Here is a 16,511-nt window from a genome sequence, read left to right on the forward strand (position 1 = left end):
GTCTCATTGCTCTGATTCTCTATTCTTTCATCAATTATACATTGTCTTGATTAGCTTTATATGTGAGTCTTGAAGTCAGGTAGAGTTTATTCTCCAAGTTTTATTGTGTTTTTTTTTTTAATTGTTTTTCCTAACTTTGGTCCTTTGCACTCCCAAACAATTTTTAAAAACCATCTTGTTAATTTCTAGAAAAGAGCCTGCTGGGATTTTTGGTTGGATTACTACTGTACATTGAATCTATAGATTAATTTGAAGGATGGCTGATTTTTTCCAAGTAGTGTCTTGGATATTTTTTTTTTTCACCATTTCTACAGTCTTTCATTATCTCATACTTAAATCACCATATTAGCTTCATAATTGTGGCCTCTTTTCTAATGGGCCTGTTCTTATCTTGATACTTGGTTAATCTTTTTAAAATCTTATCATATTCAATATACTATCCAGTTAAAGAATTAAAGAACTAATAGTGGCTCATTCCCCTTTTATCTGCCCAGGTATCTCCATTTATTCCCGACATCGACTTTATATTATAGCTCAGTTTCCTTTGGATAAACTTTCCCACCTAAATAACTTTATATAATATGGATTTCCTTCTTGGAAAATACCCTTTTTCTTTCAAATATTGTGGTCCCTTCAGAGTCCCACTTTCTGAGGCTGCTTCTTTGACTTCTTAAAACCTTAACGATCCATTCTTGGCAATTGTAATATACTATACTGCTTTGTATTTTTAGTTAATTTTTCATTTTGTACTTTGTCTTTCTTATTAGAATATAAATTCGTGTCAAGAACTATTTTATTATTCTTTATATCAAGCATTACCCCTTATACAGTTTTTATAAATTTATCCAAATTGTAGTTTATTACCCAGTACTTCCCCTCTATTCTAACTGGTCAATCTTAACTTAAGTCTTAGCCCTCTGTCTTCCCCAGGTCTTTACAAAGTCATGTTTTATACTTTCTTAAGGCACTTCCCAAATTTTATATGGTGTTACTCTTCTCTGACCAATGTTGCCCATGGAATTTTTCTTTTCCTCTAAGATGTGTGTGTGTGTGTCTGTTTCATTTGTTTAATACTATTATATAAGATAATAGCTATCATTTATTGAGTACTTGCTATGTCTAAACACTTTAAGACTAATCAACCTAATAAGATTGGTACTATTATCCCCATTTTTCAGGAAAGGAAACTGAAAACAGCTTGTCCAGTGTCACTCAGTTAGTGATTACTAGAGCTTCATTTGAACTAGGGAGTTGTTCCAGGGCTTTAAATTGCTGTGTAATACTGCTTTCCTATCTGTTGTCTTGGAATGTGTTTCTATAATTTGTATATGTTTTGTCCCTCTTGTTCTGTTACCAGGCAGAATCCTAATTATTTCTATTCTTGTTCTTTCTGTTTAACAAACCCTCAAACTCCAGTGCAGTTATCTAGATTGACATTACACATTTAATAAATGAATAAAAATGGAGGTGATTCTTGTTCATTTGGCTATTTTCACTATTTCTTATGCTAACATTTTCTGTTTAAATTTTAGGGCGTTTGAATCTGAAATTCGATTTTACACTGGAAATGACCCTCTGGATGTTTGGGATAGGTAGGTCTTTTTATTTACAAGGGCAGTAGAAACTTAGCGTATGAGTCATACTTCTCAAATTGCGGTGTACAAAGCAGTATGCCAGAGTATGAAGTGGTATCTTGGGAACACGGAGAGACAGAATAACCATAATGTCTTTTCCTAATGTATTCATGACTAAAGAAATTTCAAGTTTGTGGCACGTAGCTGTGAGTTATACCCTTCTGTCCCCACCCCCATTATTTCCAAAAAGTACTTATTAGAGATTCTTGGAAAATTTGAGGGGTACAGGCTTAGAGCATGTCATTGAGGACCTCTAAATAAACATACTTTCAATATATTAGATATTTCTGCTTTAAAAAAATCTAGAATGGGTCTTGGAGCAAGAACAAAAGTGTAATGTACTTCTAAAATATTCTTTTCCTTTTTTTTCTATTCAGGTATATTAACTGGACAGAGCAGAACTATCCTCAGGGAGGGAAGGAGAGTAATATGTCAACATTATTAGAAAGAGCTGTAGAAGCACTACAAGGAGAAAAAAGATATTATAATGATCCTCGATTTCTCAGTCTCTGGCTTAAATTGGTAAGTCTCAAATGCCATCTGAATTTAAAACGTTAAACCAAGAGATTTTCTCTAGAAATACCTGGTACACAAAAAAATCGCAAAACCTGAGCAATTTTGTAGATATTAAACATTTACTAAATATATATTTAGTAAATTTGTTCTACTTTAAAGATGGATTTTAATATAAAGTTTTATACCCCTTTAAAGTGATCACAAGGCTGGTATACCTCTCCATGAGAATGGTTTGTTTGTTTGTTTGTTTGTTTCTTTATTTTAAACATAATTGGGTCATGAAACTGTATGGGAGGAAGATGTATAGGAGCAAACACATGGTGTTAGTAAAGTTGGAAAACAGCTTCATAGATGATTCTGGTATCCCTTTCTCCCTTTTTCTGAGAATCATCATAAAAAATGATTTATAATTCTTCACCTGTGTTTAGGCTTGTTTTATCTAGTTTATTGCTACATCCAAAAACGTCTGCTGACTACACTATACTGTCTTACTTGACATGTAGTTTCTATTTCTAGAACATTCTTGAGGATTTTTTATGAAAACATTTCCTTCTTAAAACAAATAATGACCAGGGTTTCTTAGACATTAATTTCATTGCTTTTATCCTAAAAGTGATTAGAAAAAAGTAAATGATAAATATTTTGAATAGGGTATTAGGTAATAGATTATTAGAGACTAAAAAATTAAAATAAATTAAAATAAATTAAAAAAATAAAAAATTATAAAATATAAGTAATTAGGTATTAGATAATTCTAAATAATACAATATTTACAACTCTTATAATATGAAATATTGACATTTGAAATTGATTAATAAAATTTTATCAGTTCTAGTAGTTTTTGGTGGAATTTTTAGAGTTCTCTAAATACAATGTCATGTCATCTGCACATAGGGAGTTTTACTTCTTCCTTCCAATTTGGATGCCTTTATTTCTTCTACTTGTTTGATTGCTGTGTCTAGGACTTCTAGTACTATGTTGAATAACAGTGGTGAAAGGGGACATCCCTGTCTTTTTTCCTATCTTAAAGGAAACGCTTTCAGTTTTTCCCTGTTGAATATGATGTTAACTGTGAGTTTATCATATATGGCCTTAATTATGTTTAGATATGTTCCCTCTATTTTCACTTTGCTGAGTTTTTATCATAAATGGGTGCTGGATTTTGTCAAGTCCTTTTTCTACATCTATTGATATGAGCATATGATTATTATTCTTGATTTTGTTTATGTGGTTTATACTGTTACTGATTTGCAGATATTGTACCATCCTTTAATCCCAGGAATAAATTCCACTTGATTATGGTTAATGATTTAATGTGTTGCTGAACTCTGTTTCCTAATATTTTATTGAGCATTTTTGCATCTATGTTCATCAGGAATATTGACCTATACTTTTGTTTCTTTGTAGTGTCTTTATCTGGTTTTGGAATTAGGATAATGCTGTCCTCCTAAAAAGAGCTTGGGAATCTTTCCTCCTCTTGAATTTTTGGAATGGTCTGAGAAGAATAGGTGTTACTTCTTTGAATGTTTGGTAAAATTCACCTGTGAAGCCATCCAGTCCAGGACTTCCTTATGTTGGGAGTTTTTTTGCTTATTGCTTTGATTTCATTAGTTGTAATAGGTCTGTTCAGGTTTTCTGTCTCTTTTTGTTTTGGTTTTAGAAGATTGTATGTTTGTAGGAATTTATTCATTTTGTTCAGATTGTCCAATTAGTGGACATATAGTTGTTCATAATATTTTCTTATAATCCTTTGTATTTCTGTGATGCTGTTATTATTTCTCTTTCATTTCTGATTTTATTTGTTTTGGTCCTCTCTTTTCAAAGAACCAGCTATTGGTTTCATTGATCTTTTGTGTTGTTGTTTTTTTACTCTACTTTGTTTATTTCTACTCTTATCTTTATTTCCTTCCTTCTCTTCACTTTGGGCTTTGTTGTTCTTTTTCTGGTTCCTTTAGTTGTAAGTTTTGATTGGTTGAGATATTTCTTATTTCTTGAGGTATCCTCTAATGTTATGAATTTCCCTCTTAGGAATGCATTTGCTGTGTGCCATAGATTTTGTGTGATAGTGATTTCATTTTCATTTGTTTCAAAGCATCTTTTTAAAAATATATTTTATTGATTATGCTATTACAGTTGTCCCAATTTACCCCCTTTGCCCCCTCCCCCCCGAGTACCCGGCTTCCCCCAAGCAACACTCCCCACCCCCTTAGTTTATGTCCAGGGGTTGTGCAAATATGTTCTTTGGCTTCTCCATTTCCTATACTATTCTTAATATCCCCTGTCTATTTTGTACTTACCAATTATGCTTCTTAGCCTCTGAATCTTTTCCTCCATTTTCCCCCTTCCAGCTGATTATCCTCCAAATGATCTCTATATCTATGATTCTGCTCCTGTTCTGGTTATTTGCTTAGTTTGTTTTTTTAGAATCAGTTGTTGATAGTTGTGAATTTGTTGCCATTTTAATATTCATAGTTTTGATCTTCTTTTTCTTAAACAAGTCCCTTTAACATTTCATGTAATAATGGCTCAATGATGATTGATGAATTCCTTTAGCTTTACCTTGTCTGGGAAGCACTTTATCTGTGCTTCTTGGACTTGTAGGTCTATTTTCTTTGCCAAATTAGGGAAGTTTTCTTACGTTATTTTTTTCAAATAAGTTTTCAAATTCTTGCTCTTCCTCTTCTGGCATCGCTGTGATTCAGATGTTGGTACGTTTGGACATCTCCCAGAGAGTCCTTATACTGTCTTCATTTTTTTTTTTTTTTAATTCTTTTTTCTTCTTGCTGTTCTGGTTGAATGTTTACTTCTTCCTTATGTTCCAAATTATTGATTCAAATCCTAGCTTCCTCCCCTCCACTGACGGCTCTCTGTGGATTTTTGTTTATTTCACTTAATGTAACCTTCATTTCTTCCTTTATATTGTTGCCGTACTCATTGAGTTCTTTGAGCTTCCCAATCACCAGTGTTTTGAACTCCACATCTGATAGGTTAGTTATCTCCATTTCATTTAGTTCTTTTCTGTGGTTTTGTTCTGTTTTTTTCATTTGGATCATATTTCTCTGTCTCCTCAATTTGGCAGCCGCCTTGTGTTTGTTTCTGTGTATTAGGTAGAGCCGCTTTGACTCCCTGTCTTAGTAGTGTGGTCTGTGTAGAAAAGGCAGCTGTAAATAGTGTGGGGCAGAGCCTTAGGTAATTGCCCAGGTGGCTCTATTGGGAGAGGGCCCAGAGCGGGGACAATGACGCTGTCTGGCTTCTGGTGATTTGTCCAGCATTCCCAGTTTCCAGTTACTTCACACATGTCCTGTATGCAACTGGCACCCTTCCAGCTGTTGACCTGGTGCTGAATCCTAGATTGGGTGGGTTTGTGTATGTTCCAAATTCGTGCAGGCCCTTTTAAATGAAGTCTCTTCAAAATCCCAGTTTCCTCTGCCACCCAACCACCACTGGTTTTTAAGGCCAAAAGTTATGGGGATTTATCTTCCTAGCTCTGGAACCCTGGACTATGTATTCTGGTCTGGGCCTGGGATTGCTTGCTCCGAAGGGTATCCCTCCCAATTTTTATCCACTATATGTGAATGTAGGACCAACCATTCCACTGCCACCTCTCTGTGCCATACTGCGTCTCAGTGCCCGTCTGCCCGTCTCCATAGCTCTGCCCATACTACCCATCTGGATGAATGTGGCTTCTTTAAATCCTTGATTGTCGAACTTTCATACAGCTCGATTTTCTGACAGTTCTGGGTGTTAATTTGTTTTAACATCTAGTTGCAATTCTTTCTGTGATTGCATGAGGAGGTGAAGCATGTCTACCTATGCCTCCATCTTGACCAGAAGTCTCAAAGTACCTTTTGGTTTCATCCTTGATCTCATTTTTAACACATGCTTTGTCTAGTAACACGTTATTTAGCCTCCGTGTGTTTGTGTGTGTTTCATTTTTTTTTCTTGTAGTTGATTTCTAGTTTCATACCATTGTGGACAGAAAAGATGCTTCATATGATTTTAATCTTAAATTATTTTTTGAGACTTGTTTTGTGTCCTAACATGTGGTCTATCATAGAAATTGTTCCATGTACAGTTGAGAAGAATGTATATTCTGCTGCCTTGGAGAGAAATGCTCTGAAAATATCTTAACTGGTGTGTCATATTAAGTGTTGCTTCCTTGTTGATTTTATGTCTAGAAGACATAAATGTTTACAAGTATATCCTTTTCTTGTCTTGGTTCCTTTGTTATTATGTAATGTCCATTGTTTCTTATGATAGTCTTTATTTTATTTTATTTTTCACATTTTTATTGAGCATATATCATGGCAGACATTGTGTACAGTCCTGGAATTTAAAGATACATAGAACAAAATCTCCATCAGTTGGATACATGTAGAAATCTCTGAGCTATACAATGATGGCACTATTATGACATGAGCGTGAAATAGGATAAGGACCCAGCATGGTGGGCTCTGGAGCCATACTCCATAGGTCTTCTGTGACACTTATTATTTACTTAACACTCTGTCTCTCAGTTTTCTCATCTGTAGAATGGGAGTAAATAGAGGATCAAAGTGAGCTAGTACATGTGAAGCACTTGGAAGAGCACTCTGTAAGTGTTCACTGTTACTTCTGTGACTATACACTAAAGCCCAGATGGTAAGGAAGACACACACACAAGGTCACCTGTAATTCCCATCAGGCACAGGACAAGACAAAAGAAAATGACTTTTAAGCTGATTCTTAGAAGAGGAGCTAGTCAGGCAGACAAGGACAGCGATGGCATTACAAACAGATCAAACAGCGTGTTTAAAGGGTCTAATAGTCTTTATTTTAAAGTTGATTTTGTCTGACTACCCTGGCTGGTTTGGCTCAGTGGATTGAGCGTCGGCCTGAGAGCTAAGTGTCGCTGGTTCGATCTTCCAGTCAGGGCACATCAGAGAAGGAAAACTCTGACTCCAAAAAACCTCCGCTGCCTTGCGGCATACCTCTTCAGGGGAAAGGCTAAGGGAGTAAACCCCGACAGAAAATCCGGAGCCGGAGTCCCTAAGGCGGTTTGACGTTGTAGTCAACACCGGCAACTCCTGCGGCGCACCTGAAGCCAAGCTGTATTGACTCCGTCTTTCCCTTGGACCCTTCAGCTGCGAAGAGAGGGGGGGTCTGCTGCATGGGCAACAGCAGACCCTCCATATCACCCTGCCCGGGCTCTGTAGCTTCAGCTTCGCTGGAGAGGACACTCCAGCGTCATCGTAAGAGGTCGATTCAACACGGGAGGAGACAGATACCGTGTCACTCCCGAGTCGGACTGCACAACCATTCTCGGCGGTGCAGATAGACTCTTAAGAAGCTACACCATCGTCTCTCGAGACGGACGGCTGCCGACGATTTTGTCTGATATAAGTATCGCTACCCCATTTTTTTTTTTTTTTTTGGTGTGTTTTTTTTATCATTTTCTTCTGCATGAAATAAGTTTTTCCAGCTATTTACTTTCAGTCTATGTGTGTCTTTAAATATGAAGTGAGTCTCTTTTAGACAGCATAGGTAAGGCTGTTGTTTTCTTATGCTTTCACCCACTGTATGTCTTCTTTTTTTAAAAAAAATTTTATTTATTTATTTTTAGAGGGGAAAAGAGGGAGAAAGAGAGGAAGAACTGAGAGAGACAATCATTGATCAGTTGCCTCTCGCACATGCCCTGACTAGGAGAAACATTCTGACCCTAGGCATGTGCCCAAACTGGGAATTGAACCAGTGACCCTTCACTTGGTGGAACAATATCCACCCAACTCAGCCACACTTGTCAGGGCCCCACTCTGTATCTTTTGATTGGAGCATTGAATCCATTTGCATTTAAAATAATTGTTGATTGATATGTATTCCTTTTTATTATTCATATTTTTCGTCTTTTTCTTTGTAAAGAAGTCCCATTAACATTTCTTAAAATGCTTGTTTGGTAGTAATGAACTGCTTTCGCTTCTTCTTGTCTGGGAAGGTCTTTAGCTGTCCTTCGATTCTAAATAATAGCTTTGCTGGATAGAGTAATCTTGGTTGTGTATCCTTGGTTTTTATCACTTTGAATATTTCATGCCAGTTCCCCCTGGCCTGCAAAGTTTCTGTTGAGAAATCAATTGACAGTCTTATGGGAGCTCCTTTGTAGATAACTAACTGCTTTCCCTTGCTGCTTTTAAAATTCTTTTTGCTGACCTCTAATCACTGTGGAAGATTAACTGTGTGGGGGTCCACCCCACAAAGTAGGACTTACTTCAGCACAGCTCTGGTGCCCACTGAGTCTTCCCTTGAGTGTGTTCTTGTGGAGGTGGTTGGGTGTTCTTGCTTTGACATAGTATGAAGCTGCCTATTAGATGTGCAGGCTCTGGGGCCTCCTGGGAGGTATAGGCCAAGGTCAGCTGCCAACTATGTTTTGCCTGTGGCCACCAGCATGAGCCACAAAGCCATCTGCAGATGGTACTACTTGTGCTGGGCTTGGAGATGCCCAGGCGAGGTCAAGCTATGAACCTAGGCAGGCTGCTGCTAGTGCTGGGCCTAGGGCCACTAGCAAGAGGTATAGAGCACGCTGAGGCCTGATGCTGCTTGTTTGAGAGCTTTTAGGAAAATCTAAGGCATGAGCCAAGAGGGGCAAATATTATGGAAAAGCCACTGGAAACAGCTTGGGTAGACCCAAAAGTTGGGTGCAGCAGGGTGTTAAGGAATCACCAGGGCGGGGCAAACAGTGTGAGCCAGGCTGATGGAGACTCAGATATGGTGCCTGCTGCCCGCTTTGTGTGGGATGGGCTCATCAAAGAAGCAATGGCCTCTGTCAGCACTTCTGTCTTGGAGAAAGCTGCACCTCCCAGGTCTCGCCTTGATGCCTTACAGTTCAATTCCCTGTACGTTTCTAGTGCCTTTCAAGCTGCTGCTTCAGTGCTGGAGCTCAGAGGGAGTGAGTCTGAGTAAGTCTGTGTGTGGGCCCTCTAGGAGGAGCTACCTGGGACTCCAGAAGCCCTCCGTTTCCCTCAGCTTCAATGTATGGTGATTTTTTTTTAATCCTCACCCAAGGACATGATTTGATTTTAGAGAGAAGGGAAGGGAGGATGGGGGAGAAACATCAATCCCGAGTCGGATGTGTACCAGGAAGCTTCCATTGGTTTTTTTCCTTTGTGTTTCTGTCTGTTGTTATTTATTTATTTATTTATTTATTGGTGGTATTCCATACTTGTTTACTCTTTATATGCTATGTGTCTCAGTTTTGGGGTATTTTGTGTGATTACCATTAGACTTATGAAAAAGAAAGTTTCATATACACAGTAGTCCTTTTTCTTGTGAATGCGTCTGATTTCCGTCCTCCTTTGCAAATTTAGACCTTTTCTCCATCTTTTATGTTTTTGTTGTCACAAATTATCCCTGTTGATGCTGTAAGTTTGTGATCTTACTTGTGGATTTGTGCCATTTTGCTCTTTGCTTCAGGTAGAATAACCTCCATGAGTATTTCCTGCGATGGAGGTTTTCTGGTGCTAAATTCCCTTGGCTTCTGTATGTCTGAAAAAGCCTTTATGTCTCCTTTATATTTAAAGGATAACTGCTGGATATATTATTCTTGGCTGATAATTTCTCCTTTTCAGTATTTTGAATATTTTTTCTTTTTTAATCCTCACTGGGGATATATTTTATTTTATTTATTTTTTTAAAGGATTCACAATTTAAAAGGTGTTTTTGTTTTTTTAAAAAATTTTTTTTATTTATTTCTAGAGAGATGGGAAGGGAGGGAGAAAGAGAGGGAGAGAAACAGGTGTGTGTGAGAGATGCACTGATTGGTTGCCTCTCACACACCCCCAACTGGGGGCCTGGTCTACAACCCAGGCATGTGCCCTGACTGGGAATCAAACTGGTGACCCTTTGGTTTGCAGTCCGGTGCTCAATCCACTGAGCCATAACAACCAGGGCTGTTTTTTTATTGATTTTAGAGCGAGAGCAAGGGAGAAAGAGAGCGAGAAATATCGATGCCTCCTGTATGCACCCTGGCTGGGGATAAAACCAGCAACCTTTTAGTGTACAAGTCAACACTCCAACTAACTGAACCACCTGGCCAGGGTAGTGATTTGAATTTCTGTTTCTACTCTCTTCTGGCTTGTAGAGTTCCTGCTGAGAAGTTCGATGATAACTTAATGATGTGTCCTTTATAGTTTACTTTCTTTGTTTCCCTGACTGCCTTGAGAATTCTTTCTTTGTCATTCATTTTTGACAGTTTTAATACGATGTACCTTGGAGAAGACCTCTTTGGATTGAGGTAACTAGGTCCTTACTCTTGCAGGAGTGCCCACCGTGTCTCTTTGCTCCTCCTGGCAGAAGGGGTTGTCTGCCATAACCAGCTTCCTCCCTTCTCTGAGCAGAACCCCAGGGTGAGCTCTCAGCTGCCAGGCTACATCCCTGCCTCATATCAGCTCCTCTTCCTTTTCTCATCCCCTCTTTGCTCCACTAGCCCACCTTTAGGTGTTTCAATGCGCAGATCTCTTAGGTGTATTTGTGCAGTGACTCCATTGTTGAGTTATAGCTGTTCAGATTGTTGAAACTTCAAGGGGAGAGACCAAAGAGGTCTCTCACGCTGCCATTCCTCTGATGTCACTCTCCCTCCCAATTTTTATCTGCCACATATGGGTGTGGGACTAGCCGGTTCCATGTTTTTGCTGCTCCTACCAGTCTCTGTGTTGCTTCTTCTCTAATTTCCTAGTTGTAGGACTTCCATTCAGCCAGATTTCAGGTGGTTTGAATGATGGTTGTTCTGTAGTTTCGTTGTAATTTTATCGTTTTTTTTTTTTAAATAGTTATTCTATTACAGTTGTCCTATATTTTCCCGTTGCTCTCCACTGCCCCCCCACAGTCAGTCCTCATCCCATTGTCCATGTCTATGGTCATTTAGCTGTAATTTTGATGTGGTTGTTGGAGGAGATGAGTATGTACTGTATTTACCTACCCTGCCATCTTGAGCAGAAGTGTCTTATGTACTCCTCTTATATGTGATTTATTAAAAGGTTAGACTAGGTAAACATCTAAAATGACTTTATTCCAGGATTCTATGGTTATATTTTGTTTGAGCTATTAAGAGAAATAATTAATTGGAATAAATTTTTTGTTCATTTATGCTAACCTGGTGTTGCTACTGAAGAGCAATGACATTTTCGTAAAGTAAAAAATCATAGTCTAGACTAGTGTTCCTGAAAGAATGGTCTGTAGACCATTCAAGATAAGCATAAAAATTTAGAATAACCACTTAGAAATTTTGTTAACCATTTGACATTGTCACAGCATCCAACTGCATTATCATTTATCTAGTAACTTCTGTTTTTATTGTCTTTTTAAAAAATATCAGTCCACAATGGAATGGGGATTTTTATATACACACACACACCCCCAAAACTGGCCCCTGAGGTTATCTGAAAAGCACTGATACAGACAACCCTCAAATTCAAGTGGTCAGCCCTAAAATGATCAGTGGTAATCTTAACTTTGTACATGGTAATAAAGTGCATATTAAACTATTTTGCTGGTTTTTTTTAAATCGTAGTCAGGAGAAGTAACAGATGGTTTTCTCACTATTTTGATTTACACCGAGATGTCTTCAGTCAGTTATTTTTATAAAGGATAATTACAGTCTAGCTAAGGAAATGTTTGTTCTTATAAATATCCAGTATTTTTAGTTAAAAGGGTAAGATTGTTTTAGTTTGGCTTTTTAGTGGTTACCAAAAAGATTTGTTTAACTTTTGGATCTATTACTCTAACCATGTTGTCCCTTTATTTATGTTTTCTTAAGTGATCTCATTTAGCACTCTGGAATAACTATAGGAGAGCCAACCTTTATTGGCTGCTCCATGCTGCACTAGAGCTATTGAGAAGGTTGTTAAAGTGAAATTAATGTTAGGACTGGATCTTATACCGATAACACATTCAGAGTTATAACTTTGCTTGAAACACTCTCACATATGGGAAAACATCACTAATTTGGGTAACCAGAAAAGAGCCATTTACTGAATTATTTCAAAATTACACCATAAAATACTGTTTTTGTGAGAGAAATAAATGGAGCATTTCATTTATTCAGCCTTTTTCTACCAGACCCTGGCTAGGGACTGGGATATAGTAAATAGCCATGTTTTCTGCATTTTCAGAGCTTACTTTATTGGGGAAGACAGGTGTTAAGCAATTAATTGTAAATGAACAAAAAAGAAAGAGGGAAAGTGTTGATTCGTGTGGTTATACATGCAAAAAGAACTTACTTAGGCTAGACAATTAGGAAAAGGTAGGTGTGAGAGAAAATACATCTAATGAATAAATAGGTGAAAATGTTAGCCTACCAGATAGTAGACGAACTAATTAGAATACTGAAATGCCAATTTTATATGAAATTAGGAAGTTTTAAAGTTAAGTATTTTCTGTGAAGTTAGTATTTGGGAATTACTACTAACATTTTAATTTGCATAACTCTTAAAAGCAATTTTTAACTTTTTAACATAGTTCTAGAAATTTTTCTTAAAAGGGTAATGTAAAATGTGAATGGTTGTATGCATGAAGATATTTATTATAGAATTATTTATAATTGGGCAAAATTAAAAGTTCTTAATCCAAAAACAGGGGAATAGTTAATTGATGTAAGATCTACACATGGAACATTGATCTATTTAAAAATAATAGTGAAGAGTAAGCAGCAGCATGGAAAAATGAGTGATGCACTAATTGGCATAAAAACAATTTTTATTATTAAAACTTTATAAAATTATAAAAATCATCTTATCCTGTATAAGACTGAAGAAAGCACATCAAACTGTTAGCGGTGTGGGATTTTAGTGATTTCCACCTGCATCGCCTCCCCACCCCCCCACTCCTTCTTGCTAAGAGATTCATCCACATTATATCTGGTTTTATAAGGTCCCTTCTAAAATACAGATTTGACTATGTCTTTTTATTTTATTTAAAAAAATTTTTTGTTCTTATTTTTGTTTTTATTCTTATAGCTCTCCCACCCCATCACATACATTGACTATCAGGTAAATTCAAAGTTGATAAGCTTGACATTCAAGACCTGTCACACCTTTTTCCCAAACTCCTATCTTGCCTACACCCCTGCAAACTATTGTCTTTGTCTAGAGCGCCCTTCCTTTCCCATTCTGTATCTCTTGTAAGTCTATTCCTCCTTCAAGGCCACACTCAAATATCATTCCTTCTTGAAGTGTTTCCTCCCCCCTCCTTTTGCTCACAAATTAATCTTATTTTTCTTCTCTTTTGTCTGCTTCTTATGTCCTCTCAGTATAGTCCTTACAACATTATATTATAATAGATATATTTTTTTCAATGCAGGAACTACAGATAGTGTATCTCTAGTTGATTGTCTGGCTTACAATAGATAGTAAGTAAATAGAAATTGGTTAACTGTCAGTGCTTTTAATTTGTTACAGGGGAATTTATGCAATGAGCCTTTGGATATGTACAGTTACTTACACAACCAAGGGATTGGCATTTCACTTGCTCAGTTCTATATTTCATGGGCTGAAGAATTTGAAGCCAGAGAAAACTTTAAGAAAGCAGATATGATATTTCAGGAAGGGATTCAACAGAAGGCCGAACCACTGGAAAGACTGCAGTCCCAGCACCGGTAAGCTGCTTCTCTGAAGCTTGTTTAAACTCTTTAAAACTGTGGCTATAAATGGTCATTTTTGCATCTAATAAACTGCTCGCCATGGATTGGCTGGTTTACTCAGTTGCTATTCAGTTTTGTTTTGTTTTTTAAGTATATTTTACTGATTATTCTATGATAGTTGTCCCAATTTTTCCCCTTTTACCGCCACTCCACCCGGCAACCCCCTTCCCTCCACCAATTCCTCTCCTTAGTTCATGTCATTGGGTTGTGCATATAAGTACTTTGGCCTCTCCATTTCCATTACTATTCTTAATATTCTCCTGTCTTTTTTTGTACCTACCAATTATGCTTCTTAATCCCTGCACCTTTTCCCCCATCCTTCCCCTTGCCCCTCCCAGCTGATAACCCTCCAAATGATCTCTATATCTATGATTCTGCTCTTGTTCTGGTTGTTTGCTTAGTTTGTTTTTGTTTTTTAGATTCAGTTTTTGATAGTTGTGTGTTTGTTGTCATTTTAATGTTCATAATTTTGATCTTCTTTTTCTTAAATAAGTCCCTTTGACATTTGATATAATAATGGCTTGGTGATGATGAACTCCTTTAGCTTTACCTTGTCTGGGAAGCACTTATCTGCCCTTCCATTCTAAATGATAGCTTTGCTGGACAGAATAATCTTGGTTGTAGGTCCTTGCTTGTCATCACATTGAATACTTCTTGCCATTCCCTTCTTGCCTGCAAAGTTTCTTTTGAGAAATCAGCTGACAGTCTTATAGGAACCCCTTTGTAGGTAACTCTCTGCTTTTCTCTTCCTGCTTTTAAGATTCTCTTTATTTTTAACCTTTGGCATTTTAGTGATGATGTGTCTTGTTGTGGTCCTCTTTGGGTCTAGCTTGTTTGGGACTCTCTGTGTTTCCTGGACTTGTATGTCTATTTCCTTAGTCAAATTTAGAAAGCTTTCCTTCACTGTTTTTTCACAGAAGCTTTCAATTTCTTGTTCTTCCTCTTCTCCTTCTGGCACTCCTATGATTTGGATGTTGGCATGTTTAAAGTTGTCCCAGAGGTTCCTAAGCCTCCTTATTTTTTTCAGTTCTTGTTTCCTCATTCTGCACTGATTGACTGTTTTTTTCTTCCTTATGTTCCAAATCATTGAATTGAACCCTGGTTTCCTTTCCTTTACCATTGGTTTTGTGTGGATTTTCCTTCATTTCATTTAGCATAGCCTTCATTTCTTTCCTTATGCATTTGCCGTACTTAAGCACATCTGTCAAGCTGTGAGCATCTTTATCACCAGTGTTTTGAACTCTACATCTGTTAGGTTGGCTCTCTCCTCGTTGCTCAGTTCTTCCACTGGAACCTTGATTCGTTCCCTCTTTTGGGCCATACTTCTCTGTCTCCTCATCTTGACAGGCTCCTGTGTTTGTTTGCTTTTGTGTCTTAGGTAGAGCTGTTACACCTGTTACGATGTAAGGAGCAGAGCCTTAGGTATTTGTCAGTATGGGCGATCCGTTACACCATGCCATGACGCTGTATGTGGAGGAGGGATCTGAGAGGGAATAATGCTGCTTGCTCAGCACTCGCCTCTTTTTCAGGCATTTCTCCCACTTCCATATGGGACTGGTGCTCTCTAGCTGTTGCCCTGGCCGTCATTCCCAGAGTGGGTGGGTTTGCTGATGTTCTAGGACCGTGGGGGCACTTTAAACAAGCAGACTCTGCTGAGAGACTGGCAGTTTCTTCCTCTGCCCCAACCCCCACTTGTTTGCACAGTCAGAAGCAATGAGGCTTGATTTTCCCCAGTGCTGGGACTGTGAACTGTGCGGTCTGGTCTGAGGCTGGGAGTGCTCCCCAGGTGTCCCTCCTGATTTTTTTAAAAATGTGACTGCATTTTCCATTGACCTGCTACTGCCGCTGCCAACACTGCTGCCACCGCCACTGCCACCACCACACCGTGTCCTCTCTGCCCTAGCTCTGCCCCTCCTACCTGTCTGGATGAGTGTTTCTTCTTTATATCTTTGTTTGTTGGACTTCCATGAAGCTTGATTTTCTAGAACTTCTGGTTGTCTCTAATTTTGAGGTAGTTGTATGTATTCCTTCTTAGTTGTGGAGGAAGATGCAGCATGTCTGTCTGGGCCTCCATCTTGGCCAGAAGTCTGGAAATAAGTAAAAGTTTTTAATTTTGAAGAAGTTTAACAATTATTTCTTGTGGTTGTGCTTTTGGTATATCTGAGTATTTTGTCTAGCCAAAGGTCACAAAGATTTTCTCCATTGTTTTCATCTTGAATTTTTGTAGTTTCACTTTTTTACATATAGAGCTGTGATCCATTTTGGGTTAGTTTTTGTAGAGGGTTTGGGCCAAGGTTCTTTTTTTTGTGTATGAGCCTCTGTTCCTGTACCACTTGTTGACAAGACTTTCTCCATTAAATTGCTTTTGCACGTTTGTCAGAAATCAGTTTCAGTTTGATCATTTTTGTGTAGGTGTATTTCTGTTACTCTCTTTTGTTCTATTGACCTGTGTAGTCATTAGTGTATGCTACACTATCTAATTACTGTAGCTTTATAGTAAGTCTGGAAATCAGGTAATACGAATTCTCTAACTTTGTTCTTTTAATCTCTTCTAATTCCTTTGACTATACTGTCTTGATTTTTCTCTGGCTTTATGTAAGATTTTTCTTTTTTTTTTTTTAAGTATGTTTTATTGATTATATTGTTACAATAGTTCCAATTTTTCCCCTTTGCTCCCCTCTACCCAGCACCCGCCC

At 37.7% G+C, this 16,511-nt stretch overlaps 1 protein-coding gene across 1 annotated transcript in view; it reads left to right on the forward strand.

Annotated features, from left to right (window-relative positions):
• The window catches only part of BUB1B (BUB1 mitotic checkpoint serine/threonine kinase B), a 64,026-nt gene that overhangs the window by 5,867 nt on the left and 41,648 nt on the right, over positions 1–16,511 (forward strand). The window contains exons 3-5 of the mRNA XM_090270400.1: positions 1,533–1,592; positions 2,012–2,156; positions 13,574–13,770. Of these exons, the coding sequence (XP_090126526.1) occupies positions 1,533–1,592; positions 2,012–2,156; positions 13,574–13,770 (402 nt within the window). The remainder of the gene's footprint in view (positions 1–1,532; positions 1,593–2,011; positions 2,157–13,573; positions 13,771–16,511) is intronic.

This window comes from Furipterus horrens, unplaced genomic scaffold, assembly GCF_987537825.1.
Source record: "Furipterus horrens unplaced genomic scaffold, mFurHor1.1.pri manual_scaffold_3, whole genome shotgun sequence".
NCBI lineage: Eukaryota > Metazoa > Chordata > Mammalia > Chiroptera > Furipteridae > Furipterus > Furipterus horrens.